Genomic DNA, 23855 nt, shown 5'->3' with positions numbered 1-23855 from the left:
CACCTGGTAATACTGTACAGTGACAGCAGTGAGGCATTTTTGCAAAGGTATGAAATACAAGCTAGCACTTTTGAGTCGCACTGAAAAACTGCCCTAAAATTAGATCTTAAAAATTCTCCTGTGTCTCTATTTTCTGCAGTACATTATTTTTGTAGAATACAACTGTTCTTTCATATTCATCACAGATGCTGCCTGTGACAAGCTCTCAGAAATCCAGTGGGGGTGGGTAGTATTTGGGACAGAGGGTGTTTCCTCCTCTTCCCTTAGTTTGTAATGACACCTTGCTTTGTAGCTCAGATGTACAGGTGACCCTGCAAGCACTTACATGACATGATGGCATGCGACTTTTGCTGCTTTTCTGAAAGGATATCCATAACTCCTGTTGCCAGAATGTTAGATTTTTAGAAAGTTAACAATTTAAAACAAAATTCAGGCACTACTAAGAGTTTTTTAGTAGGATGAGTACAAACTTAGCAATCAATTTTACTGATCTGTTCAAGTAAGAAATTTAGAGAAACAGAACACCTAAGGCCAAAAAATCTATAGAATGAGACATTAATTGTTAAATTCTCTTCCTTTCCTATAGAAAACTAACAGTAATATACTCAGGGAATTTAACATGCTATCAGTCACAGCTGTGAATAAGAAATTTCTATTTTAAATCTTCAGTAAACCATATTTATTAATTTGAAGAGCAGACTATGGATAATACCTGTTGTCCACTTCAGGAACTATCTGAATCCCGCGTAAGGAATAGTTTTATTTTAACCTTATGTAAAAAGGCAGACTTAATAGCTGACATAATACTTGACTATTTCACAAAGTTAAAAGTGAATTGGGAAAGAATTATTTGAGAGGTGGCCACTCACACCTAATATTTATTACAGTGATGAAAATTGCTACTGATCTCCAATATGAACATATACATTAGGTTTTATAATTGTCTCTCTGTCAAAAGGCAGAATTCACAATGACTGTTTAAGGTGCTTAGATGAAAAAGGTTATTCCTATAATATAAAAGACTAAATATTGCATGTACACCATGTACCACCTTTTCTGGTTTGTGCCTCAACCTCCCTATGCAGTCTGTTCGATCCCAAATAGAAAGATAAATTCTCAGCTAAACAATATTTTCCCAGCCTTCTCCCTTCCCAGAAGAATGCTTTGTCATGTATATGTTGTCTTTTGATCCAGGTTGTACTTGTAGTGTTTCTCCAATGTAGTTGTTGATAAAGGATAATACTGTTTATGTGCTGTGCTCACAGTTGACAGATCAGTACTGTTGAAGCGTCATGTGCCTCTGGTGGATTATATAAATTCTCATCTCTTTTGCAGGTAAATGGTATTCCTGAGGAAAGAAAACTAACAGAAGCAATGAATTTGTAATCAAAGAAGGCAGCAAATTGTCTCACTTCCTTATTTGTTCTGGTTGATGCATGAGTTTTTCTGGTGTATATTGTGCATGCTCACAGTATTATGATGCTTTCAGTGCCAGGAGTACAATCACTTCCATATAACTGATGTACTGTATCCTTTTGTACTTTGGACATTTTTGACAATTTGTAAACACTGATAACTTTTTATATTTGTTACATTCAGGAAGTAATCTTTAATGTATATATACACATATATATGTAAGTATGTATGTGTGTGTATATATATATATATATATATATATGTATTAATAAATATCAAGCTTTATTCTGTCTTGTCATTTCTCCTGAAAGTTTTAACAGGGAAATCAAAACTTCAGAGATTGAAAGGATTTCAGACTGTTAATGGGATGATATAATTGCCTAACATTTGCACAGGAAAAGCAGTAGTGTACAAGCATGAGATCTTGTGCCACATGATGAGGCTCAGAAATAGTACTGCACATATATTAGGTATTAATTTTTTAGAGATTACCAAATATAATGAGCAAAGTTATTTTTGGAAAATAAATAAATAACCCCCCAGAGAAAATAACTAAAACGTCTCATGATAAAAATTGGGTTTCTGTTCTTTTAACAGATATTTACGCTATTTCAAAACTTGTAAGCAATAAAGCATTTAAAATCTGTCCATTCATTCACCTGGTTGTGTTAGAAGAAACTGTTACAAACTATTGTAGGCAAAAATTAATGTCTGCAAATAAGCAAGTGTTTAATTTGGTACAGTATACTTGGACTAACTCTTTAAAAACACTCTTTAAATTTTTTTGTGGTATTCACAATAAAGAGCTCCAATGCTGTTTATTTTTTTCTTTTGGAGCGCAAACTGTTGTGGGAGAATTACATATCCAGTAAACCAGGGATTATATTTTCACATCTTACAGAGGACTTAATTAAAGGCATACTTTGCTGGGAGGTGGTTTCTTTGAGAGGCATTTGTCCATGCAGCTGAAAGCTTAACAACATATGGACTTTGCTAAAAGGATCTGAATTGGGGTTTCCATGTTTTCCAGTAAACAACTATAATTCATCTACTGACACTTTTCACCATCTTTGAATAAAATTTCTGATGCTTCTTTAAATCTTCAATTTAAGGACATAACACAGGACTTCAGGGTCTGCAGCTGTAACAGCTGACACCAAGAGTTCTTGGGGTTTTACCTCAAAACATGGCATTGTTTTAAGCTGACACTTACGCTTTGTCTTTTTTCTGTAATATTTTCTCTTTCAGAAGCTGTATGTTCATCAGGACATTGCATTGTAAGCAGAAAACTGCGTCTGCTTTAAAATTGCTAAGTGCTGGCTACATTTCCTTAGCTGAGGTTCCTGAAGTCTCTGCTAAGAGAAATTTGAATAATTTTGGAATTTAAGACTGAGGATAAAAGGAATCTATAAAAAGAGGTCCTTTTGTAAAAAGACCAAAGTAGTTGCTCTTGGATTTGTTTTTTGGTTTGTCTTTGTTTTTCCCTTTTTACAGTTATGACCCAGTTCTGTCAAAACACAGAACCTTAATTTACATTAGTTTTTAAGCATCAATGATGTGTTTGTAGGCTCGGACCTGAATGCAGGATTTCAGTAGATAGAAGAAGTCCTGAGCTGCTTTTTAGACTAATTTTGAGCACCAACTATGATAGCTATGGCAGCAAAGTAGACAAGCAGTGCTCAGTACATGGTACCTACTTGTATATTGTCAAACCTTCAGTATCAGTTTACAAAGCTGCTCTGCATGCTCAGCACAGCCCACAGGACATGGCAGCAAATCCTGCCGGTGGCTGTTAGACCACGAGAGGTAGCTCAAGCTACAGGCATTCAAGTTGAGAAATTAAAGGCAGTTCCTGAAACAGGTGAAATAAAGAGCCATTCCTACTCACTTTTCAAGTGGCATCCATCATGCCTTCCTACCTCATCCAAAAGATACCAGGAAAGAGACTTCACCAGTCAGTCAGCCTCCTCAGAGACACCCCCCACTTCTTTCCAGCAGCTTGGATGGATATAAGTGAAAAGCAAATCACTAAACTGCACACTGAGGTTTATAGTAAATTAAACATTTTCATCTCTTACCCAAGCTGTAAAAAAATTTCAAGTACAATCAGCATCTGGCTTCTATTAGTTTATACTACTATTTTCAGATGTATCAGCTGTCAGTGTTTAGAAACCAAAATGAATGGAATGGATTTTAAATAATGATTTTTAATACCACGTAAGATTAAACTTTGTAAATAGTTCTGGGTATGAATGATAATAATTTCTGATAACTCCAGGATGACATGACAATCAATGGATGTACCAGTTGAGCTGCTCCCACCTTATTTGTATTAATGTAAGAGTGCCAATATATTTAAGGAAATAAACTGTTACACACATGCATAAAGAATTTGTTTGTAGCAGTGCAGGCTCCACCTATTTTGGAAAGAATCTAATGATGTAAGTCACTTGGGTATTAAGAATACCTGAACTATTTTATGATTGAAATCTTCATTTATCTGAGGTAAGTTTAATAACAAATTATTTATTTTTACTTATTAAAACAATTACTCTGAAAGCATAGATTTATAAGCTGGTTAAAGACACTTAATGGCTAAAGAATTAGTAATAATTAAGACAGTAAATTCACAGCCTCCTTTAACATTATATGATGGCAATATGAATGGATATTGTATTAAGTTGCAACCAAATTAAACAGAAAGCCCTATACATCTCTTTGTACAAACATGAAATGTATCATCTAATAAAACGGAAAACACAAAGTAGCAAAGTTGTTGCCTGATTATTTTACAAAAGGGTGCCTGAACAACATTGTTACAGTTTTTAATGTTCCATCCACAATACTGCATGGTCAGGTCTGAGACCTGGCGTGGAGCTAATGGTGCAGGGTTTGTTTAGCTGGGGATGATGCCTAAACACATGTCCTAACTGGAGAGGAGGGAGAGGATTTGCTGCACTTAATATCTAAAGTGGGCACCTGAACTATATATCTCCCTGATTATAAAACCAGGAGCTTTCAGGATCACAGAATGACAGAACATGCTGAGTTGGGAAAGGGACTCATCAAGATCATTGAGTCCAACTCCCAGCTCTGCACAGGACCATCCGTAAAAGTCACACCACATGCCTGAGAGCATTGTCCAAATGCTTCTTGGATTCTGGCAGATTTGGTGCTGTGACTACTTCCCTGGGGAGCTTCTGGGTGAAGAACCTTTTCTGATATCCAACCTTGAACCTCCTGACACAACTTTAGGCCATTTCCTTGTGTCTTGTCATTGGTCACAAGATTAAAGAGATTGGTACTTCCTTTGCTTAAGGAGCCCCTGCTACTGAGAGTGGGATTTAAGTAGCTCAAGTAGAATCTCAATTCCATAACTCAAGCAAGTCTTCAAGATAGGCTTGGTTTCTTGGTTGCCAGACCAAAGAAAAGCTGAGTCAGTTCTTCTGCTTTCCTGCAGAGCTCTGCTGCAGAGTTCCTGGCAGGGAAAAGTATCAGACATCTCCACTGCGGAGTTCTGCTGAGGGCCCCCGAGCTCTGGGGTGGCTTTGGCTACTGGAGCTGTAATTTCACCAGAGCAGGGACAGTGTCATTTAGTGCAGAGCAATTCCTGCATTGCATCTGCCTTGTGATCTGTTGCCTTGCATCTGTTTGTGATACAGTGAACTGCAGCACAGCTAGAGAGAAGCAATAGAGAGTTTTTACTTAAATGATGCTGGTCCCATTACAAAAAGAAGCATCCACAGCACTTTTATTTAATGTTTAAATTACTTCATATTTTTACATAACCTGAAAAGAAAATATATTTATCCCACATACAGTAATAGTAAACAAGTGCATTATTTCAAACATTAAAAATAAATCTTTTAACCAAGTCTGTACAACAGATAAATAGAGTTATATCTACAACAGTTATGTTGTGAAGAACAAAACAAAAATTATCTCTCAAGCTCACAGTTCCCTGTTGCTCATAATACTGGCATAGATGAAAGGTATGCTTGCTATTCCCCACTATGGTGTCCACCTACACTCTTTCCTTCAGTCACTCAAATGTATTGATCAATGAGGTTAAATTCCCAAGCACTGGAAGTAATATGCACACAGAACAAACAGCTGAGTATCTTTCCATTATCTTGAAAACAGCTGGCAGGCTTAGTAAAACTGCTGAATTTGGGGGAAGTCAATTATTTCTTTTTTGTTTTTTTATGATGAATGACTGCTCATTCTTTAAAAGAAGCTGTTCTCCACCACACACAAAAAAATAAAAATTGAAGTAATTGTTTTCATAAATTTGTTTTGCATTCATTCATTCATGGCTGCAAGATTGAATTCAACATTTTACCTGGGATAAGAACAAAAACATGCATGGTTGTATATATGGTACAAATTAGTATTCATGTTGTTTATAATCATACATAATTGCACATATGCTTGGAAAAGAATATTGCTCTCATGTTTTTGACTGCTAACAAATAATCAGAAGAATAATAAAATGAAAAAGCAACTAGACGTCAAATTATTACTTGAAACAAACCCACAACCAACCAAGAAATGTCCATAACTTCACTGATTAGTAGAATGTAAACATCAGCTTGCCACTGCCACACTGCAGGACTGTTTATTTCAATTATAAGGATTTTGCTAAAGGAAAAAAATTAGTAAGAAAGATTGGGCACTCCTGAAAAGGACGGGAAAAAGTTTTCTCCAAACAGTTCCTATCTCATTTCACTTGTAATTCTGAGACTCAACCATCTGCATGCAACAAAGTTGACCACTCAATCCCTGCTCCTCATGATACCAACAGACTGACTTGCATCCTCTTAAATGAAAATGTTATTACAGCATAGAATATGGCACTAGTTCCCTAGTGAGACCTAATTCAAGGTCACCTACAAACACAGGGAGAGGGTCAAAGATCACCGTTCCCCTAAGATCTGATGGAGTAGATCTGATGGGATTCCATCTGACTGAAAAAGGTTGGAAGGTCTTCCAAAAATTTCCCATCTTGAACTGAATCTGTGAAAATTATTCATTTGTTTGTTCACTGGGACTGTACACAGAACTACACACAGTTGAATGAATTAGTGAAAAATTTATGAAAAAGCAAATGATTTTAGGAAGAAAACCCAAATTCTCTTTATAGAAAAATTTCATCCCAGAATTCACCATGTTTGCTAAACACATCTTAAATTTCTAAAAAAACTCTCATAAAACATTATGTAAACTTGTGTATAATCTTCAACCACTGAATTGATGAGTACTTCTTACTCCCACATATCAAGGGTTTCATACAACGTATTACTATTTCCACCCCAAACACTAATTTCTAACCAGCAAGTTACCGCTGTGTTCAGAGCACTGCCCTGGTCCCGCTGCCTTGGCGGTGGTTCCGGAGGCTCTCGGCTGTGCCGGACATGCTCTTGCCGAGGTCGGCAGCGCGTGCTCCACGTGCCAGGCGCTGGAACAGCAGGAACAGCGCAGCCCCTTGCCCTGGGCTCGCCAGCGCCGGCTGAATCCCGCGATGTGCCCATGATACTGCTCAACCACTGCACTGCTTCGTGTCTCATTTCAACAGATATGTAAACAGAAACAAACATCCAGTAGAAAAGACTCATTTTCACATGCAATTCTGTACAGTGCACTCTTGTTTCTCAGATTACTTGAGAAGGCTATTTCCACACAAAATATGTACATTTCCACTATATACATTTTCCACACGCTTAATTTAAAGGTCTTCTTGTACCTCCAGTTGAGAATTCTTGTTCAGGCAGACACAAAGTAAACCTGAAGAAAGTTTCCAAACTAATGCCTCAATGGATCTTGCATTGCTGAGAAGAAGTGTAGTCCAGAAAAAAATCCAGCTATGCATAGCAACCTTTTCAGCAGAGTTGAGTTATCTTTAGGAACCACAATCTGTGCTAGATCATTAGTGATCTGAGATATCTCATGTGCCACGCACACAAATATGAAAGTGCTGACAAGAACATTAAACATTGGATATCCAGGAATGAGCACCAAGATCCCCTTTGTGTCTGCTGCCAGCCAAATATGGTATTGGCAAATGAAGAGCTAAAAGAAAAAAAAAAGTGTTTAATAATACTTATATATGTAAATATTTTTACTTACCAAAAAACATATAATTATTACTATTGCATCAACTGACACACTTCTGCTTAAGTTAGAAGCTGTTTTCCACATGTCTTTGCTACAAAACAAAACCATGACCTTGTTAAATCACAGTGGGTTTGCTTGGCCCTTAACCAAATACAGGCTCAGGGGAACATTAGATACATTCCATCAGAGCAGGGAAGAATCTGCCTCCCTCAGTTACTGTCCTTCTGGTGAGGGTCTGAACTGACATGCTGCAAATAAGAGAGAATGCTTCACCAGCTGATGAATTCACATCTCCCTGGAGCTGATCAGCACCTAAAGCCCACCCAGAATTAGAAGTGTGAAATGTGATCCTTTAAAAACCCACAAGATCCTGTACTCCATATACACTGTACTGCAATGACCTAGAAATGTATTTTAGCAATACAATAAAATGCCACAATTACTATCACTAAACAGCAAATAAAATGGGAAGCAAGAGAATTCCTACTGTTTCAAAATATGCACTCAATGGAACAAGGTAACACTTGCATTAAGAAGGGGTTTATTTTACATTTCTTTATTAGTTTCAAAAAGCTTTCTAGGGCAAACACATTTCTAAGTGTACTTACACTAGTTAGTATAATTAATGCAAATTCTTCAACTGGCCTAAACTTTCATCTTCCAACTGCATAAACCTCACAGCATACTCAAGCATTTAATCCCCACTCTCACAACCTTAAATCATCCCACCCCCTAAAACAGCACAAGAATTAAGCTTGCTACTGTGAGACTGCTATTTCAGCCACGAATTTTAAGTGCAACCAAAGTTAAAATGCTAAATGAGGTCAAACATGACAGCAGGGTATTTAGTAAGCCAATAAATGTTTTCTCTATGTTAAAGTCCAATCTAGACAATAACACCACCTTACATTTCTAAGTTTTAATTCACTGTACTTCCGGTCATTCTACTTACCTCTAAAGAAATTTTGCCAAACCAGGCGAAGAATGAACTATACACAGATCGGACATATCCAGGAATGTTCCTGATGAGGATGAAAGCTAAAATCTTTGGGGTTTTTTTTGGAAAAAAAAGGTAAAACAAAGAATGTGACTGTGGATGATAAGCCAAACAAACATAAAAAAGGTGTATCTATTTTCACTGCACTAAGTGAAGTGCATCATGCATTAAAATTTCTTTAAAAGCTAATAAGAAAGCAAACAAAAAATCAAACAAAAAGCAAACAAAAATCCATGTAGTTTATACTTAACAAAGTAGGTATTGAAAGTAAAAATATTGTACACAAATGCTTACAGCATAGAAGGTCACATTTACATCTCCAGTAGAATCATGGCCTTGATGCTGACAGGTGTTACTACATGCCTCCCAGGCATGGTCACAAAACATGTTACACCATGCCAGCCTAAAATAAAGGTGGCCACAAATTTCAGTTAACCCTCAATTTTTAAAGAGAGGGTGTCAAGATGGACAAAATAATATTAAAAACTAAGTCACTCTTGCTGCCTCTCAAGAGAGCTGGACAAAATAATGAGAAAAGAAACAGGGCACAGAATGGGACAGCTGGGGTATAGTGGGGCAGGGGACATGGCAAGAGGAACATCTAAATTTAAGAAAACTACATGCATAGCTCTGTGGCCCACCTCTTCTCTGCCTGGAAGTGACTACAGGGTCCCATAGGTTGCTTCCTACACTAATACCTCCCAAATACTTCTGCTTTTCTACACCTTTCTTCTCTTCCACAGCTTTCTTCTTTTCCACTGCTATGCAAATAGTCAAAAGTTGGGTTTGGACCTAAATGGTGCCTATGAAACCTACACTAAGGACATCCAGATAAATCAAAATCACAATCACAGTGTGCAATTTCAGTGCTTAAAGGCAATGAAAAACTGACTAATACTGCTTAACTCTTATTCACTTTCAGACATGGGAATGAAGCTCAATATCTGACATTCCATGCAAAAGCACAAATATATTTTAAAACAAAATTTTAAAAAGCTCAAATAAGAACAGGCTACATTCTATCACAGTACTCAAAAGGACTAATAATTACCTGCACCACAGAAACAGAAGGATGTAGCTCATTGCACTCTGTCTTGTTTTTACAGCTACTAGCCCAAATAGAGTAGGTCTAAAAGACATTAAAAAATTAGTCTGTGTAGCAATTATATGTACATATAAAAATGAAACAATAGTATGATCTTTTGAATTGTTTTAGCATTAATTGGTTCACTAAGATGCAGGACACTAAGAGAAAAAAACTACATGACTTAACCTTTGTGTTTCTCTCAAATTCTTCTTTGCAACTAATGAATACTTATCTGGTAAATAATTTTTAATACAATTTTTTTTTCATCAAAAATAGACAAAGCAATCAAGTGTGGGAATAAGAGCTGTGTTATCTACCATGTTATTTTTATGATGTTATTTTTATTTTCATAAAAATCCAATTTTCTTTTAAGCTTTGAAATAAACTGAAAGAGTAATGATGTTTTCATCTACATCTGACAGAACAGAAAATATTCTATAGAGTAGATAGGTAGGGCTGTACAGAAAAACCCAGCTGAAATATCTCCAGATAAAGATTTGATTTTTCAAGGTTTGTTAGATATTACTGACTAAACAACAACTTCAGAAAACTTATTTTTCAGATATTTACAAACCTGATTATACTAGGTTATAATAGATACTTACCAAAAAGGACACAATTGAAATAAATAATAAAACATTTGAAACTCTGTTGGAGAAAAGAGGATCTCCTTTTCCTTCTGATATCATCTGATGTTTCTGCAATGCCAGATAAATAAAAGCAAACAGCATTCCATGAAAAACCACCTGCAAAAGACAAAAAGAATGCAATTAACATTTCATGGCTTTTACAAGTACTTCAGGTATAAACTCCTAATAGAAATGCTACCAGATAAAGTAGCTATGTTTCAAAAGGTCCTTTCCCAGATTTACTGAAGCAAACAAAACCAGACTTTCTACACGAGATAGTCATAGACTACATTTTTAACTCAACTCAAAACCTACAAATAAAGATACTTTACTAATGCTTCAGAGAGCATTAAAGACAAGACAATGAAATTTCAAGAAGCTTTCAAGTATCTACTATCCCTTCTGCAATCTATGACACCACTGAAAAGGCTTTCTCTGGGGAAAAACCACAAGTCTCTGGCTTTCTCCCAAACTGGCAGGTGAAAACATTCAAGAAGCAGGACAAGTGCTTCCCTCTCTCACAGACACAATTCTTCAACAGAGAGTTTTACAATCTTATGCCAAGTTCTCATCAGCTGGCAACATGAGGCCATTTCAGGCCCACACAGTGCTTGTCCTCTGTATTTATTTTGAGCTCTACTCTTCAGCAGCACCACCCAACCTACAGTGCTCACAGAACCCAGCACTGAGCATGGGCTGCCAGACAGGGTGTGCTGCTGCCAGGCAGCCCCGGGTGTGACAACGCTCTGCCACCCAGACTTCGCTTCCCAGAGGCCCCAGGGGGACACAGGTGGGACCAATCCTGTTAAGGGTTAAGTTCAGCACTTAAAGGCTTTCATCTTAGAAACTCTACTTCCCTTTACCAAGAAGGAAAGGACAAAAGTGCAAAGTTTCCCTGTTCTATTCCCCCACATTGAAGGGTCAACACTTGGAAGGAAAGCACTTTCCCAGTGGAAAATAATTTAAAAATACGTACAAGAGTAGTCTGGTTTGGGCACCAAGACCCTGATTTTCATGTTTCATGTTACCTTAAAATAAATATATCCTTAATTGATACAACTTCCAAAAAGTATTATTAAGAAAGCTACCACAGTAATTTTCTTTGTCTTTCAACAGCCTGAAGTGCTACAGGTGTTAAATTTTTGCAATAAAATTTTTGAGAAAAGACAGATCCAGGACCTTCATTTTTTTTAAACCCAGAAGCAAATAAATCAACCTCCATCTTTTAAGCAAGGCTTTAAAGATGATAATGACAGACATTTGCAGAACTGAAGTGGGTGCAACTTAGTCTTTTATTAAACACTGGGGTAAACTCCTGTTTTCTCTGGAGGGAAGGAAAACAACCCTCCCTCTTCCCACAAATTAAAACACACATTTAAAAGACAAGTAAAAATTTATGCAGATGTTACATACATAGCGATCCAGCTTCCACCTAAACCACCATTCATAGACATTCCCATTCAGTTCAAAACACTTGGACAATGGCCAAAAGGAAAATATCTTCTCAAATGCACCCTGTAAAGGATAAATATGGAAAAAGCATTAACACTACGTCAACTGTATTTACTAAATTTAAATCAATAACATGTTTAATATTATTCTACCCTTATTTCACTAGCTACATGGCACTAGAAAAACTCAGGATTCCTTAGAAGTCTTTCCCCCACAAAAGATAAAAAGGAAAAAAGGAAAAGAAAAAAACTTCTTCACATGAGAGCGAGTTTGAGTTTTGCCTCCCCTTAAGTATTTGCACACCTTCCATTTTGTACTGCTCTTCACAGGGAGAGATCCACTAACAGGCTGTGATAAGGAATATGCACTCCACAGGCTGTGATAAGGAATATGCATTCCACAGGCTGTGATAAGGAATATGCACTCCGTATAAGGAATATGCAGACCAAGACTACAGTTCAACAGGCTGAAAACCAGTGAGGGATTAAAACCACACAACCCCCCTGTAAGATCCTGGAGAGACAAACTCTGTCCTGACTTTTGTCAGCTGCACTTACAGCATGCAGGGAGTTGCTAACTTAGCCTGAGAACCAGTCTTTTGATGTGGTATCAAAGCCAACACTAGGTCTCTAAGAGACACAGAACTTCATTATCACCATATCACCATATGCATCCTCATATGCTGACAAAACCCAGAAACTCTAAGCACATAAAAAAACCCCACCCCAAACCCAAAAGCATAGGCCCTTGTATTTACTACGTTCACAGTAGTACATTGAAAATATGTCAAACATAACAAACCAATGAGAAAGACACAGTTGTGGGTTTTTCCAACACCCACACCAATTCAAATATGAGAAGAAATCAAAAGGTTCATTTTTTTTTCTTCTGTATTTATGATACTGGAGCAAATATACAAGTTATGAGCACATCCAAAAGTAGAGACAGGTAATAATATACCCTTAGGTCGTTAAGGATAAATATAGCCAGGATTTACAAACCTGAGAATATGACAGAAAATATATACATATCAGTAAGCAAATCAGTTTCAGCAGTAAGCCAAAGTGCCATAGGCAGTTCCCTGAGGAAGAAATAAATTAATCATTATACTGTCATTAATGTTTCAATAGCAAACCCCAGGACACATTAAGTAATAACTGCCAATTATTTAGTGTAGCTATGCTTTGTAATAATCCGTTCATAAATAAATGTTCAAATACTGCCAGCAATATTTTATCACTATCTACATTTAAATTTTACTTTAAGACATTAAAATAAACATTCACATCAACTAAAATGCTATTAAGACTAAACTAAGCCTCATGTCTAAGTCGAGGACAAAATAAATAAATAAGAGAAATTAGGTGTTCAAACAGAAACACTGTTTTAAAACCTCTGCTTTCCCAAACACTCTGCACAGGCAGTCCTTATTCTAAGTGAATGTAATTAAATATATACATAAAAATGTCTGCCTTTTGTCAGGTGAAACGAGTAAATATTATTAAACTTTGAGATACCAGCTTTACTCCAAAGTTCAACTGCAGGTCATTAAGGACAAGTATCTTGTTGAAACAAGACTAGAAACTACTCCTCAAAGCTGTCAACCGATACTAAGCTCTACCCAAACCTCAGCGTTGCAATAGACATCATCTGCCCCTCCGACCATATAAATCGGCAGCTGTAAACAGGATCATAAACAACTGAAAGTCATCATTGAAAGATTTTCTAGTTTCACAGTACACTATTGCTCCAAAGTACACAAGAGTAATTTCTCTGTTTCTGGAAGAGAAGTGCCTTTGTAGAAAAAAAAAAATAGAAGATTTTTGCCTTCAAGAAAGCTTGTAAAACTATACTTTAAGTGTATTTTTGCAGCATCTATTCCTGGTATGCATTTGGTATATTTCATGGTCATATCTTCAGGCTATAAAATGGTGGTATTCCTCCATCACCAGGGAATGAGGATTTAAGGCTCTTAAGGTTTTAGTTCTAATTTAGGCAAGTTAAATAATAAGCATTTACCACATGCTTTACAGTTTTTCAATGAACTGCAACAGATAAACTGGGATTTCACTTCAATTTTTATTTAAAATATTTGTACCACAACACATACTTCTGATAGCTCATTTAATCTAAGACACTAGGATAAAAAGCCCCAAGTTCTTACTTGATCAGCTAAGGCAGAATTGGTGCTCAAGCTGGACAGACACCTTGGCAACACAGAAGGAGAAAGTCTAAACACTTCCTGTTCACACTGCACCCCGAGCGCACAACAGACACTGCCCCAGCCCCAGCAAGCACAGGCAGTGCAACCTATGGTTTTCATTTCCATTCAGTAAAATTACAATTCTTGTAAAACACATTCCTGATGATCAAAACCTATTAACAAGTATTCTAATCTGACTGGAACCAGAGGCAGAGTTTAGTCATCAGCTGTTATATTTTTCAACTGACCTAATTCACCTATGACAAACTCTATTTCTGTGAGCAGCTGTTTAGCACATTTTCACTAACAAAGAGACTGAGATCTACTAACGATGCCATTTCTGCATGTTATCATTGTAATAACATACATGTTTTATACCAGAAAGAAAAAAAGAAATCTTACCATTTGCTTTCTTCTGGACAATTTGAGGCCATACAGCTAAGGTGGCATAAATGATCATAAACCAGACAGTGACTAATGGCACGAAATAATAGAATTGGTAAGGTCGGTCCATCACTATGCACAGTACCACAACCAAGAAATTGAGACGAAATAAAACCTGGGGGTTGTCAGAGGAGAGAAGACAGAGCATATATAAACTGGGAGGCAAAGCTGAGAAAGATGAGGACATGTTATTTTAGCACAGTACAAAAATATCTATGTATTTTACATTGAAACATGGATAAAGTAGCACGGGGAACATCAGCAAGGCAATGTAAGACTGCAGGCTGATTATGTGGTTCTGGACCTGTCCTACCCTGAGCTGCTTGGGTAGAGATTGCAATAAAAATAAGGTTAACCCTATCTGACTATTTCCCAGGCTGGGGACCAAGTGGTCGAGTTGCTGGATGCTGTTAACGTATCTCTTTTTTCACCCCCAAAAGCTACCTAGGCTAGCTCAGTTAAAGCCAGGGTAATGCCATCACCAGGCTGTAAATGTACATTTAATAGGCACAATGACCTGAGTTACAGGACACCTTAAGACCTAATGGCAATAAAAGATATGTATTAGAAAAAAATTAAAGTACTACAGCATATGCTGCAAAACCTAGGAGGAAAGCCACAAAACCAGGTATGTTGTCAGTGTTGTTATGGTGTGAAAATTATTTTTCTTTATTAATAAATGTAGGCTCCAATACACTGTCTTTGGAAGCCCACCTGGCTCATTACTTACATATTGCTATACACTGTAAATTGCTACCGCAATGGAATCTCCATTGCTATTTATTAGAAAATATTTGTATTGTAATTTCAGAGTGTACAAACTTGCATTTTTTACTTTGTAAGTATCATTTATATAGTTTAAGTTTGTTTTAGATAAACACTACAAATTAAGCTCAGATTACATAGACACAACAGCCATTTTTATTGTTTAGACCTTGGTTAAGTGATCTGATGTCACATTATTTAGGGAGTATGGATATATTATGAATATTTTGCTATCTGACAAATTTATTTTTAAAAATAGTAGGCAGATATTCTTACCTGACACAGTCTGTATACACCAAAGTCCCCTTTTATCCAAAAATATGAGAAGTGCCCATAACCTGTTTGAAACAGATAGGCAGCAACCAGAACTCGAATGTGCATGTACACAGGCAAAAACTGTTGAGAAAAATAAAGTACCTTTTATAAATGTCCATGTAAGTATTTTTGGCTTTCCTTTTCCCCCCTCTCTTTTATGCTATTTCTGCACTGCAGTAAATCAGATGTAACTAAGAAAAGAAACACTATAATACATTGCCCTGTTTCTTACTAAGCTCTTTTGGTGTCCTAACCCCTGATGTTAAAATCAATTTTTTCTACTTATTGCTCTACACTTGCCATATTCCATTACTAGTTATGAGAGACTTAAGAAGGGCTCTTTGAAAGCTCACCTTCAACAGTTTCAAGTTGCCACCAATTAAAAATAAATTATTGTAATATTCTACACAGAGGAAACACTTTTTTTACTGGTCAAGGAACATATATAATGTTTTTATCAATCAAATCTACAGTTAGAGAAAAACTAACTCTGCTAATGCCATGTTTAAAACTACAGAAACAATAGCATTATTTAGTCATTCTATTCAGTTCTAATGCCCATTTACACTATCTTTCTTTTGAAATAACATACCCCCTAAAAGCAAAAGAAAAAAAAATTCAAATCACTTACAGTGCTTGCTCCAGAGATATGATAAATCAAAATAACAAGTTGCATCCAGCCCTTCCATTCATCAGTCTGTTCTCTATTTAACACTTTAGTCTAATGTAAAACAAAACAAGAGTGTTGCTATTCCAAAAAGAACAAGGAACATCTACAAAATGAGGAGAAAAAATTCATACAATAAACCAATTTATGGGTAAATGGGTCTCAACTGTAAAAGTCTTGTCTAGTGGGCACAGATTTAACATGATTTAAATTCTCTTTCAGTTGAGCTCTGATCAATTCCAGTTTGAAAGAGCGAGAATGACTAAAGTGGAGACATTCACATGGCTTCAAAAAGCATTTGCATCTAACTCTATGCAAACGTTATACTGCTTGAGGTGGCATTTTTTGCGGGTGAGTTATACTGACTTTGAAAAATTAACCTTAAATACTTAGAAATTGGTTATTTTACATACAACTTGGGAAACAACATTTTAAGTGGGATGTCAAGGTGATCATTACCTCTTTGGTATTTTCAGTATAAAATACCCCCAAAACCAAGATATAGACGATTGGTATGAAGAAAGATGCATGTGTGTAAAATTTATTTTCCTTCATGAAAAGATTTGCTCTGTCACATAGATAAAAATAGGTCATGATTAGACCAAGTTTGCAAAAGCAGTGTAAGAGCATCTCTAAAGTAGAAACGTTAGGTGTGCTGATGGCAGGTTTCTTCTCCTCTCCACTTTCCAAATCAGTGCATGTTTTGTTCTTCCGATAATTATTCCGATGAATTAAGCTGATAATTAAATATCCAAAAATGGACAAAGTAAAGAAACAGAAAGCTATCTTCTGTATCAGAGTGAGAGGAGGCTGAGGCTGGCAGCAGGAGCCATCAATGGGCTTCATTATTTTATTGCAGTAGACATTCATAAGAATCATTGCATTCTGTAAAAAAAAAAAAAAAAAAAAATTTCTAATCTAAAAAGTTACCATTTTCATCAAAAGAAATTTTCTTCTGCATCATGCACTGACATCAGACATGCAATTCTTCCTTATCATTACAAAAATAAAATCTTCCAGTTCCACGATATGCCTAGTTGCATTCAACAGTCCAGTCAAAACACTTCTTCCAAACAAAAAATACTTGAACTTCCAGAGGTAAGCAAAATGGCTAATCTTAAAACAGGAGGATTCTCTCTACCAGCTGTAGAAGGTTTATAAATGAAAAACAATTCACAAACTTGGTTTCTAAAGGGCCACAGTAATGCAAGTCTCTAAAACACGACAGTGAGACTGAAACGTGGTAAGATGACACTTAGTTCATCCAGTACTTTAAAGCAACTTAAACCTGCAAAGGAATTGAACCAGAAGTGACATAATGGGAGAGCTCTTTCACAAAAAGGGCAGGCTGAAAAGTGTATGCTCACTGCATACATATACATATTGGTTAGTAAAAGAGAAGAAATAAAGTCAGAGGCACTCCATGCAACCAGGGAGATCTATACTGTGTGTTTGTTATCTTCTTCATGCTCCCTACCAAACCAAATTTTCTGGACACATAGGGGGAAATTTAAGACATACTTCTTAGCACTGTTTTACGAGTCATTACAACCTTGACTCATTCATACACATGAAAGCATGAAATTTGCACTCAGGATCTAAAAGATCTAGTGGATTAACAGCTATTTTAAAATAGTTATGCACTAATGTGTTTGCTATTATGTTTTTTAAAATCCCTAGAAAACTGACTGGACTCCCACCCACTGGAATTTTCTGAACAAAATTCTCTGATGAATGCAGGGAATTAATTGAATGTATGAATTACATACATACTGTTTGCAGTTTCAGAACATTCACTTCAGATTTTGTTTTACAATTAATACTTTTAATGTTGACCAGCGATAAAAACACTTACTGTATCTCTGCTTGATTCAGGGAGATGCAGGCCATCTGCAGACTTCATAATAGTTTCTTGCGCTATCAATTTTGATACACTGAACACTTTAACTTTAGCTTTGGAATTTCGGGAGCTGCTGTTCAGAATACGAACAGCTGCTTCATTATAAGCATCTATTTTCTCATTAGTGATCATTTTCCGACTTTCACTCAGCATATCTTCATAAACAGGATCTGAATTTCAAAGGACAAAGAATGAACACATTAATCTTATACTTATCAATGAGTTTCCTTAGCTCAAGTTGCATGGGCTACTTTCATTTAAGAGGTCACAATTGTTTAATTGTACAGAAAAAATGTACAGCAAGGAATAAATGACTGCTACAGTTACCAGAGCTGTTTATCACAAAATGTTCTTATCACCATTCCCTATTAATGCATATGTAGTTGTAGGTTAGAAAGCTCTGGCCAGATATGAGTGCTTGCTTTAACTTCTCTGAATTCAGGAAAAGCAGATAATGCTTAAGTGCAGAGCTGCTTATGCTTTCTCTCAGCAATGGAATTGCCCAAGAAAAGACTCCAAAGGAAAAAGGGCAGAAGACAGGCAGCAGAATAGACACATTTTAAAAACCCACCAACTTTCTCAAACCTTCTTTTCTCCTGTGGGGAAAAAAAAATATATTCCACTTGCTCCTGTTGATTCCAGTTTAACTTATGGCAGAATCTCAGTTTTACAGAAAAAAAAAATCAACTTATTTGCCTACAGGCTTCAGAAACTATGTAAAGCTTAAAAGAAAGTGATATGGGGTTCTAGATCAAAAGGTCAACCAGAGGTCTTTAAGTTCCTGTGAAAAGCTCCTGCTGTGACACACTCTGTGAGATGCAGATTGATTTACTTTAGGTACCTCATGCCTATGTTTGGATAATCAATGTCCTGACAACTCTGTACAGACTGCTTATCCTCCCACTTCGGCCATTAAAGAACTCAGAGATTATGTAAATGGACTAGGTCCTTAGCAGCACCATGGTGGGACAAGTCTGACAGCTAACTGCTTCTGGTATAAATAAATGTGGTTTTGAAAGGAATGGGAGACTAATTTCTTGATTCAGATTTACCTCTAGAACCATCTTTGATAGGAACTTGGATGTGACAGTAAGAGTACAGCTGGGTATATTGCTAACAGGGCTCAAAATCTGCCTATGTTTCTAACTAAGGTGATGACAATCGAAAATGTTATGTCCTGTTATGTCCAGGAGAACATTCTACCTATGAGCTCACTGTTCAGTTTCAGGGAAATATTTTAGTTTTATTGAAGAAAAGCAAAACAATCTAAGCTTGGTGATATAATAAAAATCTCAATAACTCATTGTGAGCCATGATTTCTCATCACAGTGTAGAGAAACAAGTTTCATTCTAGAGACTTAAATTCTCCATATTTTCAAGAGTGTATTGATTCATTCTAGACACACACAGAGGATGCACTTGTTCAACCTCTTCTATTATTAGTATAATCTCAAAATTCAATTGAACAAAACTACAGGAATACTGCTGTTGCATGCACCTGCGTTCTTGACTCCCAGAAAGTATGTATGGAGCACAGCACAGGGAGAACAGACTTGCCATGTTGAGTCTGAGAGTAAGCTAACAAAGAATTAAGAGTTCATAAGGCAGAAGTTTTTCCTGCTAGAGCTTTGAAATCTTTATCAGTAGCAGCAGCTATTTAGGTATCAGCTTAGTTACGATTGCAAGAAAGGAGAGACTGAAGCTCAACCAACACCTTTTTCAATCTGCAAGTAAACAGTATGGATTAAGTTTTCAATATCCTACAACATAATGATTCGACAGACAGTGAGGTTAAAAATTGTTACATACTGTTCATTACTTTACCTTGTAAGACCCAGTAAACATCACTACTTATTGCTAATTTTTCCAAAAGCGGTGCAATTGAAGTGATATTGATTTTATATTGTGCAAGGGCTTCGTTGCTGCCATTGTGAATCTTGATAGACCACTGGAGAAAAAAAGAAATAAATTCAGAACATGTATGTCTGAGGACCCTTAATTAATGTATTCCCTTGCTTCATTAGTAGCTATTTTTTATTATTTCTATATAGCTAGATTTTTTCAGTTTTCTATTCAAAAGTGCTAAAAAAATTCTTTTGGACCAAGCAGCTGTCCAGACAGACAATTACATTCAATCACATCATCCAAATAAAGAGTATTTAACATTCAACTTATGTGTACATTTGACTTTTCATAAATTAAATGACACAAGATATTTTAATGCAAAGTTTCCTGGCTTTACCCAGCAATGAAGTAGCAAAGCCAGTCTTGCTCTATTGAAAAATTTTAGCCAGTTCAATCAATTCCCCTCTAGACTGACTACAGCAAGAGATGTATGCAAACAAAACATGATGGTGGCATCAAGTTCCAATATGTCCATCTGTTTTGCAGATATGCACAAAGGGGGAAAAAAAAAACCAAAAAAACCAAACAAGAGCCATTTTAATTTCTGGTTTAATCTTCTGTAGGAAATTCCTGGGAGAATGCTACAGCCACTCAAGAATTCCTCCTAACTTTTGAAAATTATTTCCCACACTGTATGAAAAATTGAGGCAGCTTTTTTTTGAAGTGTTACTGTATCTCAATGGACTTAGTAAAAACTAAAAAAAGCAAAACCATAACAATCAGCCTAAATGTAGCAAACTCTATTTATCTCTAAATAGCCACATAAAAATTTCATCCTAAGACAAGTCCACTGATTAATGCAATTCCTGAAAATATTATTCAATATAAATTAATACTTCATGAAACCAAATAACATACAGCTGCTCTGAGAATTCACACTGGAAAAAAACAAGCAGTTTCTCCCAGTAGCTAAATACTTAATTTGAAAAACCAACAGTATTTAACACACAGTTAAAGCAGCATGTTCCATACAATATGAAGTCAGGAACTAAGAAGCAGAGCATGGTAGTGACATTCTCAGAGAAGCTTCTTTTCCCAAAATAAGCAAGCAACTGGCTTTTGTAAGAGCTGGAGGTCCTCCAGCATATAAGACTTTACTTCTATTTATAATGTGTTATGTAGTTGACATCTTAAGACAGACATGTCCAGGCCAAAATAGCATGATCAACCCAAGAGCTAAGTTAAAAGATATATAGGTAAATTTCAAAATGCAAGCAAGTCCAAGAGCACATAACAGTTTAATCTAGTGGCAGGTTACCACACCAGTGTTAGTTATGGTGAGGTTGCTGATATGTCTGATTTTTGAAGCTTTTATTTTTTTTGGAAGTCCTTTAAAATAGAGGATGTTTATCTTTGTTCAACCCTAGATAATCATATCAAATGTTTTATATAAATATACTAGTGTTAAAAACAGCAGAGCCTCCCCTGCATATTGTTAATTTCTATCTCCTGCTGTCCACAAAAGGCAACAAGCTATGGCTAATATAATACGTACGAGTAAAGGGAATTATTTAGCTAAGTGTACTGTAGTTTTGCGACCTGACCTTCTGCATGCCAGAACATTATCCATATATAATGGCATTTTCTATATGGAATACAATGACTCATCCTAGTAATAAATGCTACAGTCTCAGACTGAGAAACTATATTCTAGGCTTACTACAATTCCTGAACCCCAAATATTTATGTGGATCCTACAGAGGAAGGGAACTTAAGGGTTCACCTAAAGGAAAAGGAGAATTTTTGACACCTTAGGAAATGTGTGGAGCGCTACATACAGACATGACCTCCTCTTAAAACTGAGGGAGTTCATCCTTAGATGGGCATAGCCACAAGTTTCCAGTTGGTGAAGTGCCTCAACTGTCCCTAAAACAAACTGTGTTTGAAGGACTTTGTTTTAAACGCAACACATTTCCCCCCCTTTACATTTCAGCTCCTATGAAAATAAAATAGCTAATTCTTTCCAAATTCCAATTCCCAAATATTTGGAAGTAAGGGACATTAAATGTGGAAATAATGAGATGATAATTTGTTTGATTTGATTTTGTTATTAGAGCAGACCAATTAAGGGGGCCTGCTGAATTCCATCCCTGGAAGTTTTAAAGAATTGGTTGACTCTTGCCAAGTGCAACACAGGTAGAAATGTCCTGCCTGGTGGTAAACTGATGGGTTAGGACACCTCTTCTGGTACTTGGCAGCCCTGTTTTCTGTGATGCTGCAATGCAGATCAGTGGTGGAATCTTCCAGTACAACAAGATTCCAGAACTCCAACCACTTCAGTTGTTGAATTAGCCATGTAAAATTATGATTTTTACCCATATATATACATATATATGTATATAAAAGAGATGTGTGGTGAAAGAGACCATCCCAAATTGGGCCATGTTCAAAAGTAGAATTTTGTGACTGAAAAAGGTGTATTAAAAATACACTTCAGTTAGTATGCAAATACTTGATTTAACTTTTAAAATTAATAATCTGATTTTAACTAAATCCGCTTTATTAGCTAGGTTAAAGAAAATTAATGCTTATTAACCAGTATTGCTGACAAAAAGCAAGTTCTGTACATTACACAGGTATAATAAAGCATACCTGATATTTTAAAACTTTTTATAACAGCAAATTCACTGAGAATAGATATTTTACTCTAAATTGTGTTTAACAACTTGATCATGTAACCAACTTGAGAACATTAAAGTTATCCTACAAGAACTTCCTTCTTCACTAAAATCCCCTATATATGTATAACTTACCGTGGCAGCTCCTACTACAATTATATGAGGTTTTGCCACAGAACCCTAAGAAACAAACAAAAAAAAAGGAATTAATTTTAAAATATTCTTAAATTATTATTAAGACTCATATCTTCATTAACTGTGACTCACCTGCCCATCAGCTAATGGCTACAAAAGAGTAGACTGCAGATACACGCAGAGAGCATACACCTGATATATGCAAGATACCCGAATTTTCACATAATAGAATCTACAAAAGCATGAAGTATCAAAAAGCACCTATAATCGTGATCAATTTAGCAGCATAAGCTCTCTTTAAAAACTATTTAAACATCTTCTTCTAAGGTCAAGTAAACTGTAGATCACACTATTGAACTTTTTATTTCAGTCTCAGCATTGTCAAACATCCGTTAGAGCTACTGCACTGCCCATTGTCACCCCAGAGGTGTGTGACAGCTCTGTGTAGGACAAGGGCCAGTGTACTCAAACAAGAAAACAAATAGTCCTCAGTACCAGTTTTATCCCAGCACAGCAAGGAAAACCAGCAGCTCTCAATTTTTGTAGAAACCACAGAAAAAGAAAACCAAATGATAACTTCAGCTATCCTGATGGAAAGTGTTGTACAAGAATGATCAACAGGATAACAGAATAATCACTGTGAGCTACTACTAAATAACTCCAGGCTATTAAAAAGTCAACAAAGGAAGAAACAAGAAAAAATTAGTTGGCAATCTGTAAATGTCAGACTTGTTGTCAGAGTTATGCACAGAATAACATGACAGCCTGCACCATAACTGAAACACATTAATTAATTAGTATGCTAATTGAGGGAGATACTGAAAACAAGTAAAATCAAAGAATTCTTGACTTTGCAAATTACCTTTGCCCTTCACTCTGAAACGCTCAAATTAACATATATACAAAATCATAGAATCATAGTATATCTCAAATTGGAATGGACCCATAAGGATTAAACTATTTGTTCACATTAAAGTGGAGTCATTGCAGCCACAGAGGAAGTAAAATGCCAAACCAGACTGAAATTCTTTTAGCTCTTAATCGGATTAATTAACCTACTCCTATGAAGTAGGGTTTTTCTAGTTTGCTTAGGCTTAGGCGTTTATAAGGTCCAAGTGATACCATCCTTGGAAGACCAGGAGATACCCAGAAACATGTACAGCAGTAAACATCCCCTTTTCACCACTATAAAGTCAAATTATAGATCT

General features: G+C 36.2%; 2 protein-coding genes across 15 annotated transcripts in view; one reads left to right on the top strand and one right to left on the bottom strand.

Moving 5' to 3' along the window:
* The window catches only part of SGCE (sarcoglycan epsilon), a 32969-nt gene extending 28781 nt beyond the window's left edge, over window positions 1–4188 (top strand). For 8 of the 10 annotated variants that reach the window (XM_053961420.1, XM_053961166.1, XM_053961333.1 and 5 more), the window contains one exon: window positions 1336–4188. In XM_053961420.1, coding sequence (XP_053817395.1) covers window positions 1336–1386 — 51 coding nt within the window. In that variant the 3' untranslated portion in view covers window positions 1387–4188. The remainder of the gene's footprint in view (window positions 1–1335) is intronic. The other 2 variants (XM_053961808.1, XM_053961253.1) reach the window with 1 other exon arrangement.
* Window positions 4172–23855, bottom strand: part of CASD1 (CAS1 domain containing 1) — a 30647-nt gene continuing 10963 nt past the window's right edge. For 4 of the 5 annotated variants that reach the window (XM_053960936.1, XM_053960669.1, XM_053960854.1 and 1 more), the window contains exons 6-18: window positions 22648–22692; window positions 19814–19937; window positions 17945–18159; window positions 16549–16974; window positions 16054–16143; window positions 15384–15503; window positions 14301–14457; window positions 12697–12776; window positions 11657–11758; window positions 10220–10360; window positions 9579–9656; window positions 8483–8575; window positions 5151–7485 (exon numbers count right to left, since the gene is read on the bottom strand). In XM_053960936.1, coding sequence (XP_053816911.1) covers window positions 7219–7485; window positions 8483–8575; window positions 9579–9656; window positions 10220–10360; window positions 11657–11758; window positions 12697–12776; window positions 14301–14457; window positions 15384–15503; window positions 16054–16143; window positions 16549–16974; window positions 17945–18159; window positions 19814–19937; window positions 22648–22692 — 1938 coding nt within the window. In that variant the 3' untranslated portion in view covers window positions 5151–7218. Of the gene's footprint in view, window positions 5094–5150; window positions 7486–8482; window positions 8576–9578; window positions 9657–10219; window positions 10361–11656; window positions 11759–12696; window positions 12777–14300; window positions 14458–15383; window positions 15504–16053; window positions 16144–16548; window positions 16975–17944; window positions 18160–19813; window positions 19938–22647; window positions 22693–23855 lie in introns of those variants that run through there. The other variant, XR_008434248.1, reaches the window with a different exon arrangement.

The sequence above is a fragment of the Vidua chalybeata genome, chromosome 1, assembly GCF_026979565.1.
Source record: "Vidua chalybeata isolate OUT-0048 chromosome 1, bVidCha1 merged haplotype, whole genome shotgun sequence".
NCBI lineage: Eukaryota > Metazoa > Chordata > Aves > Passeriformes > Viduidae > Vidua > Vidua chalybeata.
The sequence above is the reverse complement of the archived record's forward strand: the minus strand, read 5'-3'. Positions and strand labels throughout refer to the sequence as shown.